A 15,132-nucleotide genomic window follows, 5' to 3' on the forward strand; every position below is an offset into this window, starting at 1 on the left:
AGTTTCTTCCGGCTTCTCCTCGTGGACAACTGGACAGTAAAATGGGACGTGGGACCAAAATTCCGGCAGGGGTGGGGGTACGAAAGAGAAAAATATGCTAATTGGCATGGAAAAACCTACCAAACCTCATTATTTTTGTTTGTTTGGTATTGTTCTGTTTTATTTGTTTAAAAAAAAGATAATTTTTTCATTTAAGTTTTCAAAGCGAAATTAATGAATTAAAGCGCCGTGACAATTCATACCACACATCATGCATAGTATAGCTTGATTATAACATTAATCCAAGCCAACTATTTCTTATTTCAGCTTCGTTACGATGATAATACCTTTAATTACACAGCAACATACAATTTTAGGTGCATCTGTGCTTCGCTTTTGACCTACATAATGACAAAGTGATAACAATTCGTAAACAGTTGATTGACTTTGAACCCTACACGCTCCACTTCTTGACAACCAAACATCTAGTATACAGTGATAACCAGATATTGATTACAAAAACCATTTCAGCCATTCGGTGATCTTTGATTAATAACAATATCTAGGGTTACATAAGGTGTTAACTGTTAATGTCAATTCACCTACCGACCTTAAAAGATTGGGTGTTTTACTCCTGGTGAAAAACTTTATTTAACTTAAGTGTAGCTTAAATTGCAAAATGGATAATGAGGCATTTGAAAATAGTGTTTCTAAATCTTCACTCGAGGTAATGCCAATTTGATTCCGACAATTTTTAAAGATAATGTGTGTAAGACTGAAAGGGAATATATTTATTCTTAACTAAAATATTAAGTATTCACTTTCGGTTTAAATATAGCATTAATGCGTTGACACACTGTGCGAAAATCTAAAGTAACTTCTAACCGAATTTTAATTTAACCCAGTTTGATAAACAGTAGTACCCTGTATAAGCAAGAGTGCAAAGAGCAAAAGATGTTATCATTCTAATCGTGGTAGAAAAACAACACAAACTTTGAACGTATGAAAAATAAATCAAGTGGTTGTCAGGGAAGATAAATTATGTACATTTAATTGATAACTACAGACACACATGGCATAAATAACGATGCACTTGGATTCATAACTCAAATTGGACCTTTTGGTTCGCTGTAACTTTTACAAATTTGCGCGAATGACAAACTTGACTAATTAATCGAATTTATTGCACTAGGAAAGACGAAAAAGTTCGGTAAGGAAGGTCGAGAACCACCGACGGATTACGCTGGCCACAATCACATCCGGCGTCGTCATGGACACCAGCGCAAATGATGTAAGGACGAAAATGATCTGACACAAAACAAATCAATACTCTTTAATGATGTGTTTCCTGCATGTGTGTTCCTACAGCCTGTCAATGGAAACCATCCGGCAGACACTATTACATCGGTTGCTTCTATGACTTTCACCGCAAATCCAAGTCGAAAAATCAGTCGTGATGCTGCACCCCATATCGACAACTATCGAACAGGTTACAAGACTCAACATTCATTAACTCGACCAACACTGCCGGAATTATACGATCCTACTGGAAATGGCCAGGTAACTGCCAACTGGTGCAGTGGGTTCACATCTTTAAAATGGCGATTAAAAAATTTAATTGTTTAATAAAATGGAAGGACCCAGTTGAGAAGAGAGCGGATCCCACCAATCAGGATAATTCAAACCGCGACAAGTTCGGCTGGATCGAAGGAGTTTTAATCCGCAACATGATGAGTATTTGGGGTGTTATGCTCTTTCTCAGGCTCTCCTGGGTGGTGGGACAAGCGGGAATAGGTAATTCTTATTACAATAAATTGGTTATAAGTAATTAATGAAAGAATTAAAAATATAGGGGAAACTTTGGTTATCATTGCAATTTCAACCTTTATCACTTTGGTAACGGCTTTATCCATGTCCGCCATATCAACCAACGGAGAAATAGGAGGAGGTACGAACTTGATAACAAACAAAAAATATTGTTACCTGTTACTTAACACAATTTTCGCTTCTAACAGGTGGAACCTACTTTGTAATGTAAATCATACCGTTTAAAATGATTTAAAAGATATACTGCAAAAAAATTAAGAAAAAACATGAAAATATGTTTACCGTTAAAATAGGTCGAGAATATTGGGTCCAGAGTTTGGTGGATCCATCGGAATCATCTTTGCTATCGCCAACGCGATGGATTGCTCTCTTAACGTCGTCGGTTTCGCTCAAGCCGTGCAGGACATGATGATGGAATACGGCGGAGTAATTATTGTCGATGGAGGACTGAACGACATTCGGATCATCGGCACCCTCACTTTGATATTCATTTGCGCAATCTGCGGTCTTGGAGCAAAATATGAAACAAAGGTTAAACTTTTATACAATTTTACCTTATTCAAATTAAATCATTTCTATCAACAGATGAAGGATGTCATGTTTATCATCATGTTGGCCTCGTTAACTAATTTTATTACTGGGAGTATAATGGGGCCATCTTCCGAGGCGGAAGAAGCAAGAGGATTCATTGGCTATAGCAGTATGGATTAACATTACAAAATTCTTCATTTTAAAAGTACTAAATGGTAAACAATTTTTGAATCGCAGTTGATTTGCTCAACGAAAACTGGAAACCATCTTACACCATTACCAGTGGACAGATGCAGAATTTCATTTCCGTTTTCTCCGTCTATTTTCCGGCCAGTATCGGAATCCTCGCCGGAGCTAACGTTTCTGGTGACTTGAGGGTATACTGAAACACAAAACAATTCAAAGATTAGTACAGTATAATATTTCACTTTTTTTAAAATTAGGACCCAAACAAAGCTATTCCCAAAGGGACGATATTAGCCATTATTATATGCAGTATTTCCTACGCCGGAGTAGCTATCATTTGTGCTGCCACGGTTACCCGTGCAGGTAAATTGTTACTTCATAAACTAAAAAATTACTAAATTAAAATCTCAACATTATTTCATTACCTGACAGCTACTGGGTTTGTCGAGGACCTGCAAAATGGTACAAACTTGAATTGCAATGAAACAATCGAATGCAATTATGGACTGTACTATGATTATCAAGTAATTAAACTTTCCAGAGCAATGATAAAAACTGTAAGTCGTAACAATTTGATCAAATAGGCGATGGCGCTAGTCTCTGCGTTTGCTCCTCTCAACTACGTGGGATGTTTTGCCGCCACTTTAAGTTCAGCCCTTTCAGATTTTGTTTCTTGTCCGGCATTACTCGAAGTCATCGCTGCGGATAAGCTCTATCCTTACTGGATGGTCGGATTTTTGGGGAAAGGATACGGACCATCAAAACAGCCACTCCGGGCCTTTGCTTTCACTTTCGTGTTGGCGTTAGCCTTCGTACTTATTGGTAATTCATAATTAAGATCAATTATTTTTCATGTTTCTTACATTTAGTGCATTTCTCAGCCGAACTTGACATGATTGCGCTACTCATTTCCAACTTTTTCCTCGCCACTTTCGCCCTGATGAACTTTTCGACATTTCACGTTAGTTTAATCAAACCTATCGGATGGCGACCTACGTTTAAAGTAATTAGACTTAACCTGATTGAAGCTTAAACAATAAGCATAATAATGTGTTTTTACCTATAGTATTACAACACTTGGCTGAGTCTGTTGACGGGCCTCTTGTCAATCGTATCCATGATCCTCATCAGTCTTCCCATAGCGTTGATAACGATAGCTATTGTTCTCTTCTTCTACTTGGTCGTTCTTTACCGAAGTCCAGGTAAGGAAACAATTTGTGAGTTCACAACATAGGAACTAATACATTTGATGGTTTTCCAAAGAGGTGAACTGGGGATCATCTACCCAAGCACAGACCTATCGCGCCGCTCTGACGAGTATCCAACAACTCGTTCACATCGAGGAACACGTCAAAAATTACAGGCCGCAGATTTTGGTTCTAACGGGACTCCCCAACGCTCGCCCAGCTCTGGTTGACTTTGCCTATCTCATCTGTAAAAATAATTCCTTGATGGTCTGCGGAAATGTTGTCGAGGTATGGACGATTTAAAACCTTTAATGCAATATCTTTACTAATTAAATCGGACCGATCAAAACAGGAAAGATTAACATTTGAAATGCGTTCCAATCTACAACAAAAAGCTTATCGATACCTGCGATTCACCAACATCAAGGGATTCTGTTCCGTTGCGGATAATTCAAATCTTCACACGGGCGTGGCTGCTATGCTGGGTCTCACCGGAGTCGGAAAAGTGAAGCCCAACATCTTGATGATGGGTTACAAAAACGATTGGTTAACCTGCGACAGAAATGCACTGGATCAATACGTGTTGACTATACAGTTAGTTTCACGTGCTCAATTAATTTTTTAAATAAATGTTAACAATGATTAAAAATTTACCAGTACGGGATTCGAAATGAACGTGTCTGTGGCCATCCTTCGTCTCAAAGAAGGATTAGACTGCTCGGGAATAATTGCCGACATCGACGATTTGATTTTGAAAGCTCCTACCAAAAAGGCCAAAGAAAATTCCGCAGTTAATGGTAAGCCAAAATAGGTTCTACTCTGCTGCTACGCTATAAAATAAATTCCTTTATACATTTACGACAACCAAATGTGACAATCGAAACCGTAGTGTCTACTAATACAGTTCAAATTGAAATTCGACCCGCTAAGGAAGGAGGGACCAAGAAAGACAAGAAGAAAAAGAAAAACAAGTTGGAACAGAAAATTTCTTTGAGGTACATCGCCAAACACAATCCTAGATTTACTTTCGTAACTATTGTGTCTTTACAGAGACCCTGCTGGAAACCAACTGCCAAAAAGCGTACTCAACAGCATTATCTTATTCCAAAGAAAACAGAAGAAAGATACAATCGACATCTGGTGGCTAAGTGACGATGGAGGTATTTGACTTAAACCTAATTACATTGTATCTTTGATTTATGGCATTTTACGATTGCAGGATTGACTCTACTTCTACCGGTCATTATTAACAGACGATCGAACTGGTCGGAAACTAAATTAAGAATATTCTGCACGGCGTCTGGTGTTCACGAACTGGAAAATGAACAGAAAGGGTATGAATCAAATTTCTATTTGAGAAAGGATTGCCTAATAAAATAATCAATTTAGGATGGCGATTTTGCTGTCCAAATTTCGCATCGATTACTCCGATCTAGTGATAATTACTGACGTTGACGAAGTTCCCAAAAGTAAAACAAAAAAGTGGTTTGATGGCCTGATTCGACCTTTCCTACAACCAGGGACTAACGGTACTCAGTTTCAACTGAACCTATTGAAACAACAATAAACTAAAAATGTCTTTTACAGGACCTCACATAACGGAAGGGGAACTCGAAGCTTACCAATATAAAACAGATCGTTACCTCCGACTGAGGGAGTTACTCCTGGATCACTCTTCGGACTCGAACTTGGTCGTTATGTGAGTAGCTAAAAAAATGTTGACCTATTTTTTTAGTAATCAAGCGATGCTAACTTTGAAATAAATTACAAACAGGACCTTACCGATACCCCGAAAAGGAGCGTTTAGTGCCCCACTTTACATGGCTTGGTTGGAAGCACTCACTGCTAATATGCCTCCGTTCATGCTCGTCCGCGGGAATCAAACATCTGTGTTGACCATTTATTCTTGAGAACCTTTAAAAAGATACTGATCATGAAATTGGTTTTGATTAAAATTCTTCAAATAAAACCTTGAAAATCCAGAAATTATTCAAGTATTTTCATAGAATTCTTTCATTGGGTTTAAAAAGAATCTCTTTCAGAAAAATTAATTGTTTAACCAAAAAGTTGTAAGAAGAAATTCCTGTGTAGCAGTTTGTAGATAGCCTATAACTATATGAATAGATGACCCGAGACTCGTACTTCATCTATCCTAAAACAATAATTGGTAATGAGATTTCAAACAAATACGCGCTTAAAAGCTTACACAAGTAATATAGTTTATCTATAAAAACAAGTTTTTTTAATAGACAGCAAATAATAACGCAGTCGTGGGAAGAAATCCTAGTCACGGTGTAGCAGTCAGTTTACTTTTAGTTTGATCAAAAACCCTAGACACGTATGGCATCTCCCCTTACTAGTTGATTCGGTAATTCCTCAACGTGCTGGGCATACCCTAGCAAGTTTTCTCCCAGCAATTATTGGCAGTACGATCCCTATCACAAATGCGGACGTCACTGCCGACAAGATGGGAATTTCTATTAAGGTTTCTACCCAGTCCACTAATAAAATCTCAGATTCGAACGTCACCCAAATGTGGCAATAATAACAACACGATTTAAAAATAGCTTCGAACGCTTGATGCTTATTCAATCGGGTAGCAATTTCAGTTGGAAAGGATGACGTCGCTATAATTTTGAAAAGGATTCCGTGCCAAAATACGACTCGTTGACGTATAGATCTTTAATGAAAGAACTACTTTTCAAATTTGTCATGCAACACCTGTTTTTATAAAACATCTCAAATTCATAACTATCTTTGATTGGTGCCATAACGAAGCATCGGCTAGATTTGAACAGATACTCTCGTTTCCGAATTCTTAACACGCGTCACTGGCAAAGTTATATAAGCCCACACTTTTCAAATCAATGAGCCAAATAACAAACGACGAATCCCAAGAAAAACACACGGAAATAATACTTCCAGCGTCCAGGAAGCAAAGACAAGCAATGGATAATCCAGCATTTGAAAACGTGAGTATAAAGCAAAGAAATAAACAAATTCATACTTTACTTCAATTAGTGGATGTTGGTAATTTAACAGTCAGCGGAAGGCGATGAATCCGGCAAGAAAAAGGTGTACACAGCGACTGATGTGCCTGGTCCGCCAGGTAATACGGTCCGTGCTCGAAAGTTGACACCTAAAATAAACACAAATTATCGAACGAGTCAGACAGACATTTTACCAACATTGCACGAAATACCTTCCGTGACTGATCTGACTGAAATGAAAGAGGTAATGACCCGTTCAATGTATAACTACAAGCCGATAGTAAATTGTTTCGCAGTCAAGACACATAACGAATGGCAGCAACTTAGAACATGCAGAAGCGGGACCACCAACTTTGATTCAGAAAGGGAAGGCTTCGGCTGCTTCGTTGCGCCAATTAGTGCGAAACATGAGTCGTGATGTCATACCGAATATCGACAATTATCGCATGACTTACCAGAGGCAAACGGGAGCCAGACCCAGTTTACACGAACTGTGCAGTCCCACGACGCCTGTAGTCAATGAAGAAGTATTACTACGTGATTTTAGTGAGGTAAATATTTATCATGGAACTTGGTCTACCGTAAGGTATTGTTTACATTTTCTTCCCTGACAGGTAGAAGTTGAGGAAGGAGGCCCTAAACTACCAGAGGACATTGCTAAAGACAATGTGGGGGGACCTGTCAAATTTGGATGGATAGAGGGTGTTTTAATTCGAAACATGATGAGCATTTGGGGTGTTATGCTTTTCTTACGTCTTTCATGGGTAGTGGCGCAAGCAGGAATAGGTGAGCTAACATTTTCTATTTGCATTAACTTCAATTGATCAAATCAAATGAATGTTTTTAGGCGAAACTTTGGTTATTATCGGAATTTCGACGTTCATCACTTTGGTGACGGCCTTGTCCATGTCCGCCATATCAACCAATGGAGAGATCGGCGGAGGTAAAATCCATTTTAACCAAAACAATTAATTCTTACATTGATATTTTCTTTGTCCTATTCAGGTGGCACTTATTTCGTGATGTGAGTTACTTGTTCAAAGAATACCGAGAATGAAATGAACTTACTTTGAGAAATTATATAGGTCAAGAGTATTGGGCCCAGAATTTGGTGGATCAATCGGCATCATCTTTATCATCGCCAACGCGATGGATTGCGCCCTCAATACAGTTGGTTTCGCTCAAACCGTGTTGGATATGATGAAAACATACGGGGGAGGAATGATCATCGTGGACGGAGGTGACAACGACATCCGCATCATAAGTGTCGTCGCCATATTCTTGATCTGCACTGTCTGCGGTCTTGGATCTTATTACGAAACAAAGGTATTGAAATATTACAAAAATTTCTTAATTTTTAATTGACAACTTACTATACCTGGGACAGATGAAAAACATCATGTTACTCATTATGCTGATTTCCCTCTCAAATTTCCTTGCTGGAAGCATTATGGGTCCTTCAGACGAATTGGAACAAGCACAAGGATTTATCGGTTACAGCAGTAAATACCTAAAAATCAAATTAATTAAGCAATTTTATTAAATTTTTATAAATGTATCACAGTGGAATTACTGAAAGAGAACTGGAATTCAAACTACTTCGTCACTGATGGCCAAATGCAGAATTTCATTTCCGTGTTTTCCGTTTACTTTCCGGCCTGCATCGGAATTCTTGCCGGGGCTAATGTTTCCGGTGACCTGAAGGTTAAACGATTCCTGTCACACTTCATCAAATAGTTTAATGCTTATAATTAAATTCGAAATAGAACCCTAATTCAGCTATCCCCAAAGGAACGATATGGGCCATCATCCTTTGCAGCATAGTTTACGCTGGAGTAGCCGTCATCTGTGCAGTAACAGTAGCACGACAAGGTACAATAACTAAATTAAAATCAGCTTCGTGGTAATCAATTTAAAATATTCGCAGCTACTGGACGAGTTGTTGACTTGGCCAATGGAACCTATTTAAACTGCACCTCTTTTACAAACGGCACTAATTGTAAAAGTGGCCTGAATTACGATTATCAGGTATGCTCGAATTTAGGAATGTTTGAAATAATGTATAATTGTTGTCCAAAATCAAATCAGGCGATGTCTTTGGTCTCTGCCTTCGCTCCGCTCAACTATTTGGGTTGCATCTCGGCTACACTTAGTACAGCTCTCTCGGATTTTGTTTCTTGCCCGGCTCTCATCGAAGCCATGGCGGCTGATAATCTCTATCCCTATTGGATGATGGGCTTTATGGGAAAGGGATATGGGAAATCAAAGCAGCCATTACGCGCAATTGCTTTTACTTTCCTGTTATCAGTGGCTTTCATTCTAATAGGTATAGTTAACGAAAACCAATTATTTTGTTCAAATTAATCCATTGCAAAATTTTTCAGCTAAATTGGACATGATCGCCTTACTGATTTCGGATTTCTTTCTCGCCACGTTCGCCCTAATGAATTTTTCGACGTTCCACATCAGCTTGGTCAAACCAATCGGATGGCGACCGACTTTTAAGGTAGGCGGGTTTCAAAATTAAAATAACAAATCATTTCAAATATTATAACGATCTCTTCGCAAGTTTAGTATTACAACACTTGGCTTAGTCTCTTGACGGGCATTCTGTCAATCGTCTCCATGATCCTCGTCAGTCTACCTATAGCAATGATAACAATAGCTGTCGTCCTGTTTTTTTATTTGTTAGTTCTCTACCGAAAACCTGGTAAGACAAATCAAACCAAAACTTTTCTACAACATCTTTTACGTTTTATAAAGAGGTGAACTGGGGATCATCTACTCAAGCACAGACCTATCGCGCCGCTCTGAATAGTATTCAACAACTCGTTCACATAGAGGAACACGTCAAGAATTACAGGCCACAAATTTTGGTACTAACGGGACTCCCCAACACTCGCCCAGCTCTGGTAGACTTTGCCTATCTCATCTGTAAAAATAATTCCCTGATGGTCTGCGGTAATGTTGTCGAGGTATGGACGTTTTAAAACCTCTAATTCAATATATGGCTTTACTAATTCTGACTGATCAACAGGAAAGATTAACATTTGAAATGCGCTCCAATCTACAACAAAAAGCTTATCGATACCTGCGATTCACCAACATCAAGGGATTCTGTTCCGTTGTCGATAACGTGAATCTCCACACAGGCGTTGAAGTATTGTTGGGCCTTTCTGGCGTTGGTAAAGTGAAGCCCAACATTCTTATGATGGGCTACAAAAATAACTGGGCAACCTGCGACAAAAAAACATTGGATGAATATGTGTTGACTATACAGTAAGTGAACGTTGCATGAAATGCTGCACAAAAATTGAATAACAGAAACCTCAATATTCTTTTCTAGTACTGGGTTCGAAATGAATGTGGGTGTGGCCATCCTTCGACTACAAGAGGGCCTCGATTGTTCTGAAATTTTGGGAGACATAGACGAAGTTATTCTGAATAAATCTAGCGAGAAAACCTATGAGTCAACAAGCCGCCCATCATTCGGACGGGAAAACTCAGTGATCAGTGATAGCAATTTATCGGAAACCCCAACAGACATCTCATCATCAAGTACTGTAACTCTTTTTGATTGTCAACCAATCAATAAGGCAATGGCGTGAATAAATGTAGTATTCTTTTACTTTAGTTAGAAATTCGAGTATCAGCGAATCAGCAGTTGAGTCCACAGTTCAGGAAGAAGGCAGCCGAACTGTGGTGCTTGGTGTCACGAAAAACAAGAAAAGCAAGAAAAAGCAAAAGCAGGCCATCACATTTAGGTAAAAGGATTAGTAACTCCTGTTTTTCTCACTATAGAACATTAAACTTTACTCCACAGAGACCCTAAAGGAAACGAATTGCCAAAGAGTTTAATGAATAGAGTAATCTTGTTCCAGAAAAAACAGAAAAAGGACACCATTGATGTCTGGTGGCTGAGCGACGATGGAGGTACGTAGGAGAATAATAATTCCCCAACGTGTTTTACTGATTGATCTTTATTCTTTGTTGAATAGGTTTGACACTGCTTCTACCTGTTCTGATCAATAGCCGGTCCAATTGGTCAGAGACTAAACTGCGCATTTTCTGCACGGCGTCTGGTGTTCAAGAATTGGAAAAAGAGCATAAAGGGTCTTAATTTCTATTGGACTGCCAGCATCACTAACCTTTAGTTTAATTTTCTCTCCTTTTTTAAATTTAGAATGACGGTATTGCTCTCCAAATTCCGAATTGATTATTCAGATCTAGTTATTATTAGTTACGCTAATGCAGCACCGAAAAGCAAAACCAAAGAGTGGTTTGATAGCCTGATTCGACCCTTCCGACAATCAGGAGAAGGTTTGTTCTTCAATAATTTATGTTTACATGGTCTAATTAAAATTTTTGGTAATAGGAAACCACATAAAAGAAAGAGAACTTGAAACTTTTCAGTACAGAACTGATCGTTACCTCAGATTGAGAGAGTTACTCCAGGATCATTCCTCGGATTCCAACTTGGTAGTTATGTAAGGAAGTTTTTTCTCACATCCTCTTTTACCGCTGTACAACAATGCTAATTAATTATATTATATTGTGTTAAAAAAATCAGGACCTTACCAATACTCCGAAAAGGAGACTTTAGTGCCCCACTTTACATGGCTTGGTTGGAGACACTCACTGCTAATATGCCTCCGTTCATGCTCGTCCGCGGAAATCAAACATCTGTTTTGACATTTTATTCTTGAAAGGTTGACCGATAAAATTGTGAGCACTTGTTTTGTTAGAATGGCCAGCATGTACATTTACGTACATCTCACATTAGAGAATTGTTGTCCTTTTTTTATTTTTTTGTTTTCATACAATCTTGTCAAGAACCCTAACACACGAGACACGACGAAAAGCAATAAGGAACCAGCGAAAAATCGAAAAGTTAAGACGAAAAAGTTGTAAAACCGAAAATCAGAGTTGTCAGATATTTTTAGAAAATAAAAGAATTTTGATTTCGAAATATCGCATTGTACATTTGCAATTTATTTCCGAAATTAATATCTTTTTAAGTCTAAATAGTGTAAGTACACAAAAATTTTAAATTCGTTTGATGGAAATTCATTAAAAAAAATCCGATCTGGCGATCTCTTGTTAGCCGTTAACGCGCGAATTTCCCAGCTTGCACTATAAAATGACGTCATTACTCGTTATTAGTCTATTACACTCTTCAGTCATTCTTCTTGCCAAAATGCTTCGGAATCGGAAGCGTTCAGTAGTCTAACGAGTAGCATTACGGGTGTGTGGATCCGTGGAAAACTGGAAGCTGAAACCTGAAAATGCCTGACAGGTAATTTATCTTGCTCATTTAATTTGTTTATTCGAATGCTATCTATGTGGTATGCTTCACACGTTCTCACTTTTTTGTGGTTTTGAATGATAATTGATGGAGTCTATTGAATTTTTACTTGTTACAGAATGTGTGCTGGGTACGCCGTACGAAATTGGATCGATATATTTCACCATGTCCATTTTAAAGTAATTAGTAGCTGAAACTTTGTGACAGCTCTCCGCAGTGATGATAGTTCTTTCTGATTAGCACAATGTTGCACTGTGAAGTCAACTTCAAAATTAGACATGCATGACTCTGATTTTAGTTACATAGTTCAGACAAATTGATTGCTGATGTATTGTATTATTAACTATAATTTCTGTTTCAGGGTGTTGAAAAAGTTATATGAAATTGCTCATTGTTTCAGCCTGATGGCTGGATTACTACAGAAAAGCTTGAATCAGGTCAGAATCAACTCATATGAAATTAGAGGTGTTAATGTTTGGCCAATGCAGTCCTGCTGGTATGTACTATTTCCAAATTCTATGGCTAACTAATTTAACATTCATGATGACAAAATAAATTCTGTGTCCAGGCCAATGATTGTTAGTGATGTAAACTATTTTGGTGACTACTGATTTCATTATAATTTTGTATTGGGATGTTATTCATGGATGTATTTACAAGTGTGTTATTTGATTGCAGTGCTCCACAACTAATTGTGTGATTGCCAGTCACCCTGTATGGAGTTTCAACTGTAACAGCCTGTCAATATCTTAGGTAATCACTACTTCAGAATTGTATTTTATAGTGGACAAGTTTGTTTGTGGTTGTGCTTTCACATGTTTTGCTGATTGTCTTGTTCATATCAGCTGTTTAAATTTGGTTTCCCTTCTGTTCACACAACAAGATCAACTGCAAGTTGGATCATGGTTATTCTTTTGCAGGGTTTCTTGCATATGCGATTATTATCACAGACCTGGACTGGTCGTTTTGAGGAGTAACAAATTTAAGTGTTCCTACAGTGTTTTTGATCATCTAGCGTTAATTGATATTATTGTTTCTATACAGAGAATCCTAGTGTTGGAGCTCGGCGTTGCTGCAATGTGTAAACATCTCGCGGTTACTGGTGATTCGTCTCGACCGTGCGTAAGTTGTGTATGCTAGTAGAAGCCATTTCTTATCATTCCCTGTGATGATTTAAACTCTTTCTGTCTTGGCTTACGGTAATCCCGCGTTTGGGGGTTACTAACAGGGTACATTGTTACTCACTACAACCCTCGGGAAGGTCTGAGAGGAGGCTTTTCTCATTGTTGGAGGAATGCTCTAGCCGGGCAGCCTTTGGGCAAAGGCGCAGGGGAATAGAAAGGGTATTGGATGGAGCGTCGTTAGTCCCAAGATGTCCATTCGGATTAGGCGAAGACTTCTATCCGATTGGAACTGCTTCTGTAGCTTGCTTTTTGAGTATAATCTGCGGGTTGCAGTTTGCCTTCATAGGCTTAATGCAAAACTCAATTCAGACTAATCTGCCGAAAGCCAATTGATAGATTGTCGTTCTGTTTCTGAGGGGATTTTGTTTTTTGCGTTTGCACAAATCTTGATTATTTATTTCTGTTTACAGGCCTTCGCGATCACTAATATGTGAAGACGGAACTAAAATTGCAATTATGCTCTCGATTGTTAGTTAATATTTAGGATTCTGCTGACTTGAAATCTTCGACGTTGCATCATTAAGCTTTGGCCAATAAAAGGTTTCTGAATAAATCTGATTAATATTGCTACTAATTGTTAAAACATTTGGATCGATTTGTTCAGAACTATTCCTTTATTCCCTTTCATTTGGTAATCTTCCACATTGAAAAAGTGCACCCGGTGTGAAGAGTTTGGAATTCCGAAACTCACTTTTAACGTAGTGACCATCAGGAAAAATGTCGCACAACAGGCAAATATTAACGACAAATGTTCGTTGAAAGATTTACAAAATGTTTCATTTATTTTAGAACATAAATAAGGTGTACATAATGTGACTACCTAAACTCATTCGTACAAAATGCTTATTATAGTTTTCACGATCCTGTCGTATGCTAATTGATCTGTCGTTGTTTTTAGAAACATTACGAAAATGAAATCTAAATAAAAATTGTACGATTTATTTTTTTTCTAGTAACATATTAAAATTTTTATACAAAAAAAAAACGTTTTCGTCAACCTTTGATTGACTTTTGACGAACAACTAAAATTCTTTTTTGTCATGTCAAATTTTTAAAACAAACTAAATAAGATAAGACCTTGTTGGACTTCAGTTATTAGACATGTTGATGAAATTCACAGCAAAGCTATAAATGAGAGTTCTGTGCAGTCTACACAATTGGATGCAAGAACTGGATTGGATGGCTGAAGTGAAGTTCTGTGTTATAAAAGTTACCTGCAATCAAGGTCAGCCCCACAGACTGCATGGAAGTAGCTCACCACACCATTCACCAGCTGGTTGCAACGAGACCACGAGCATGATAGACAGCACTGCAAAAGCTCAGACTTCACCTGGCTGTGGAACCTATTTGACAATTTCATAATTACTTTACTCAAACAGATATCTATCTTGTAAAACTACACCAAGACAGGAATAAAGTTAAACTATGTAGTCTCTCATTACATCTGAAATTTTACAAACGGATCTGGAATTTTTATCAAAGTCCATCAATAAAAAAAACTATTGAAAGTTCAAAACAATGGATGGCAAACGTAAAACCATAGGTCCATAGTGTCTATAAAACCACACTTCATTGTTCAAAGTTCAACACTAAAGCAAAGGGATCTACTTTCTGGTCACCAAAAACTAAATCTTTAGCCTTCTAGATAGAAAATGAAAAACACAAACATAATTACTTCTTTTGTCAAGTATTCAGAATAGGATGAGACGTACGGCCGGTACACGTAGCATTCGGCAGGACAGCAGTCAAGCCAGACAGCCAGACATGTTATCAGATGATTTGGCCAAGTGGAAATAGAAAAAGGCTGAGTTAGATCCACACATAAATACTCTACACACAGCAAACTAAAATGATAACTACATCAATTACCTTTTTAATTTTAATTTTGTTGTAGAGTGAGCATTCATTGACAATTCGATTCGACGTCCTCTCCTGCTCTACCT

The 15,132-nt window shown here is 38.0% G+C and overlaps 2 protein-coding genes and 1 long non-coding RNA gene across 7 annotated transcripts; 2 read left to right on the forward strand and 1 right to left on the reverse strand.

The window, feature by feature from the left end:
* The first annotated feature begins 546 nt into the window (after positions 1–546).
* On the forward strand, positions 547–5,769 carry LOC124342577 (bumetanide-sensitive sodium-(potassium)-chloride cotransporter-like). Its single transcript, XM_046795578.1, has 23 exons — positions 547–706; positions 1,172–1,270; positions 1,348–1,539; positions 1,617–1,773; positions 1,832–1,927; positions 1,995–2,013; positions 2,100–2,337; positions 2,392–2,506; positions 2,575–2,714; positions 2,781–2,886; positions 2,956–3,047; positions 3,108–3,345; positions 3,405–3,526; positions 3,590–3,725; positions 3,787–3,998; positions 4,063–4,304; positions 4,368–4,507; positions 4,588–4,705; positions 4,761–4,870; positions 4,930–5,044; positions 5,100–5,239; positions 5,298–5,409; positions 5,485–5,769. Exons 1-23 carry the CDS (start codon positions 659–661, stop codon positions 5,618–5,620), a joined length of 3,123 nt encoding a protein of 1,040 aa, XP_046651534.1. The 5' UTR covers positions 547–658; the 3' UTR covers positions 5,621–5,769.
* A 430-nt stretch (positions 5,770–6,199) lies between these two features.
* On the forward strand, positions 6,200–14,130 carry LOC124342563 (bumetanide-sensitive sodium-(potassium)-chloride cotransporter-like). Of its 3 annotated transcripts, none has more exons than XR_006918911.1 (30): positions 6,200–6,682; positions 6,753–6,944; positions 6,997–7,251; positions 7,315–7,486; positions 7,548–7,643; positions 7,706–7,724; positions 7,786–8,026; positions 8,088–8,202; positions 8,265–8,404; positions 8,467–8,572; positions 8,628–8,728; positions 8,789–9,026; positions 9,085–9,206; positions 9,275–9,410; positions 9,464–9,675; positions 9,738–9,979; positions 10,047–10,258; positions 10,335–10,464; positions 10,524–10,633; positions 10,699–10,813; positions 10,884–11,020; positions 11,076–11,187; positions 11,271–11,590; positions 11,864–11,996; positions 12,124–12,184; positions 12,367–12,442; positions 12,684–12,758; positions 12,901–13,127; positions 13,600–13,729; positions 13,794–14,130. XR_006918911.1 is itself a non-coding variant. In XM_046795555.1 (23 exons), exons 1-23 carry the CDS (start codon positions 6,578–6,580, stop codon positions 11,404–11,406), a joined length of 3,444 nt encoding a protein of 1,147 aa, XP_046651511.1. In that variant the 5' UTR covers positions 6,200–6,577; the 3' UTR covers positions 11,407–11,671. The 3 variants fall into 3 exon arrangements, 1 of the variants encoding a protein (XP_046651511.1); XR_006918912.1 differs by having other exon boundaries at positions 13,050–13,127; XM_046795555.1 differs by lacking the exons at positions 11,864–11,996; positions 12,124–12,184; positions 12,367–12,442; ... (2 more) ...; positions 13,600–13,729; positions 13,794–14,130 and having other exon boundaries at positions 11,271–11,671.
* Positions 14,131–14,211: 81 nt separating this feature from the next.
* LOC124342972 lies at positions 14,212–15,132 on the reverse strand. 3 transcript variants are annotated; one of them, XR_006919047.1, is made up of 4 exons: positions 15,059–15,131; positions 14,865–14,993; positions 14,448–14,532; positions 14,212–14,338 (listed from the first exon to the last, which is right to left on the reverse strand). It is a non-coding gene; the product is annotated as an uncharacterized LOC124342972 (long non-coding RNA). The 3 variants fall into 3 exon arrangements; XR_006919046.1 differs by having other exon boundaries at positions 14,212–14,532; positions 14,865–14,866; positions 15,059–15,132; XR_006919045.1 differs by having other exon boundaries at positions 14,212–14,532.

Source organism: Daphnia pulicaria, chromosome 6 (assembly GCF_021234035.1).
Source record: "Daphnia pulicaria isolate SC F1-1A chromosome 6, SC_F0-13Bv2, whole genome shotgun sequence".
NCBI lineage: Eukaryota > Metazoa > Arthropoda > Branchiopoda > Diplostraca > Daphniidae > Daphnia > Daphnia pulicaria.

Bases quoted from the DNA above. Each gene is read 5' to 3' on its own strand.
- LOC124342563 (XM_046795555.1), top strand. From the start codon at position 6,578: ATGAGCCAAATAACAAACGACGAATCCCAAGAAAAACACACGGAAATA. The intron at 7,487-7,547 runs GTGAGCTAACAT...GAATGTTTTTAG, and splicing joins AGTGGCGCAAGCAGGAATAG to GCGAAACTTTGGTTATTATC. The intron at 10,465-10,523 runs GTAAAAGGATTA...TTTACTCCACAG, and splicing joins AAGCAGGCCATCACATTTAG to AGACCCTAAAGGAAACGAAT.
- LOC124342577 (XM_046795578.1), top strand. From the start codon at position 659: ATGGATAATGAGGCATTTGAAAATAGTGTTTCTAAATCTTCACTCGAG. The intron at 1,774-1,831 runs GTAATTCTTATT...TTAAAAATATAG, and splicing joins GGTGGGACAAGCGGGAATAG to GGGAAACTTTGGTTATCATT. The intron at 2,887-2,955 runs GTAAATTGTTAC...ATTACCTGACAG, and splicing joins TGCCACGGTTACCCGTGCAG to CTACTGGGTTTGTCGAGGAC.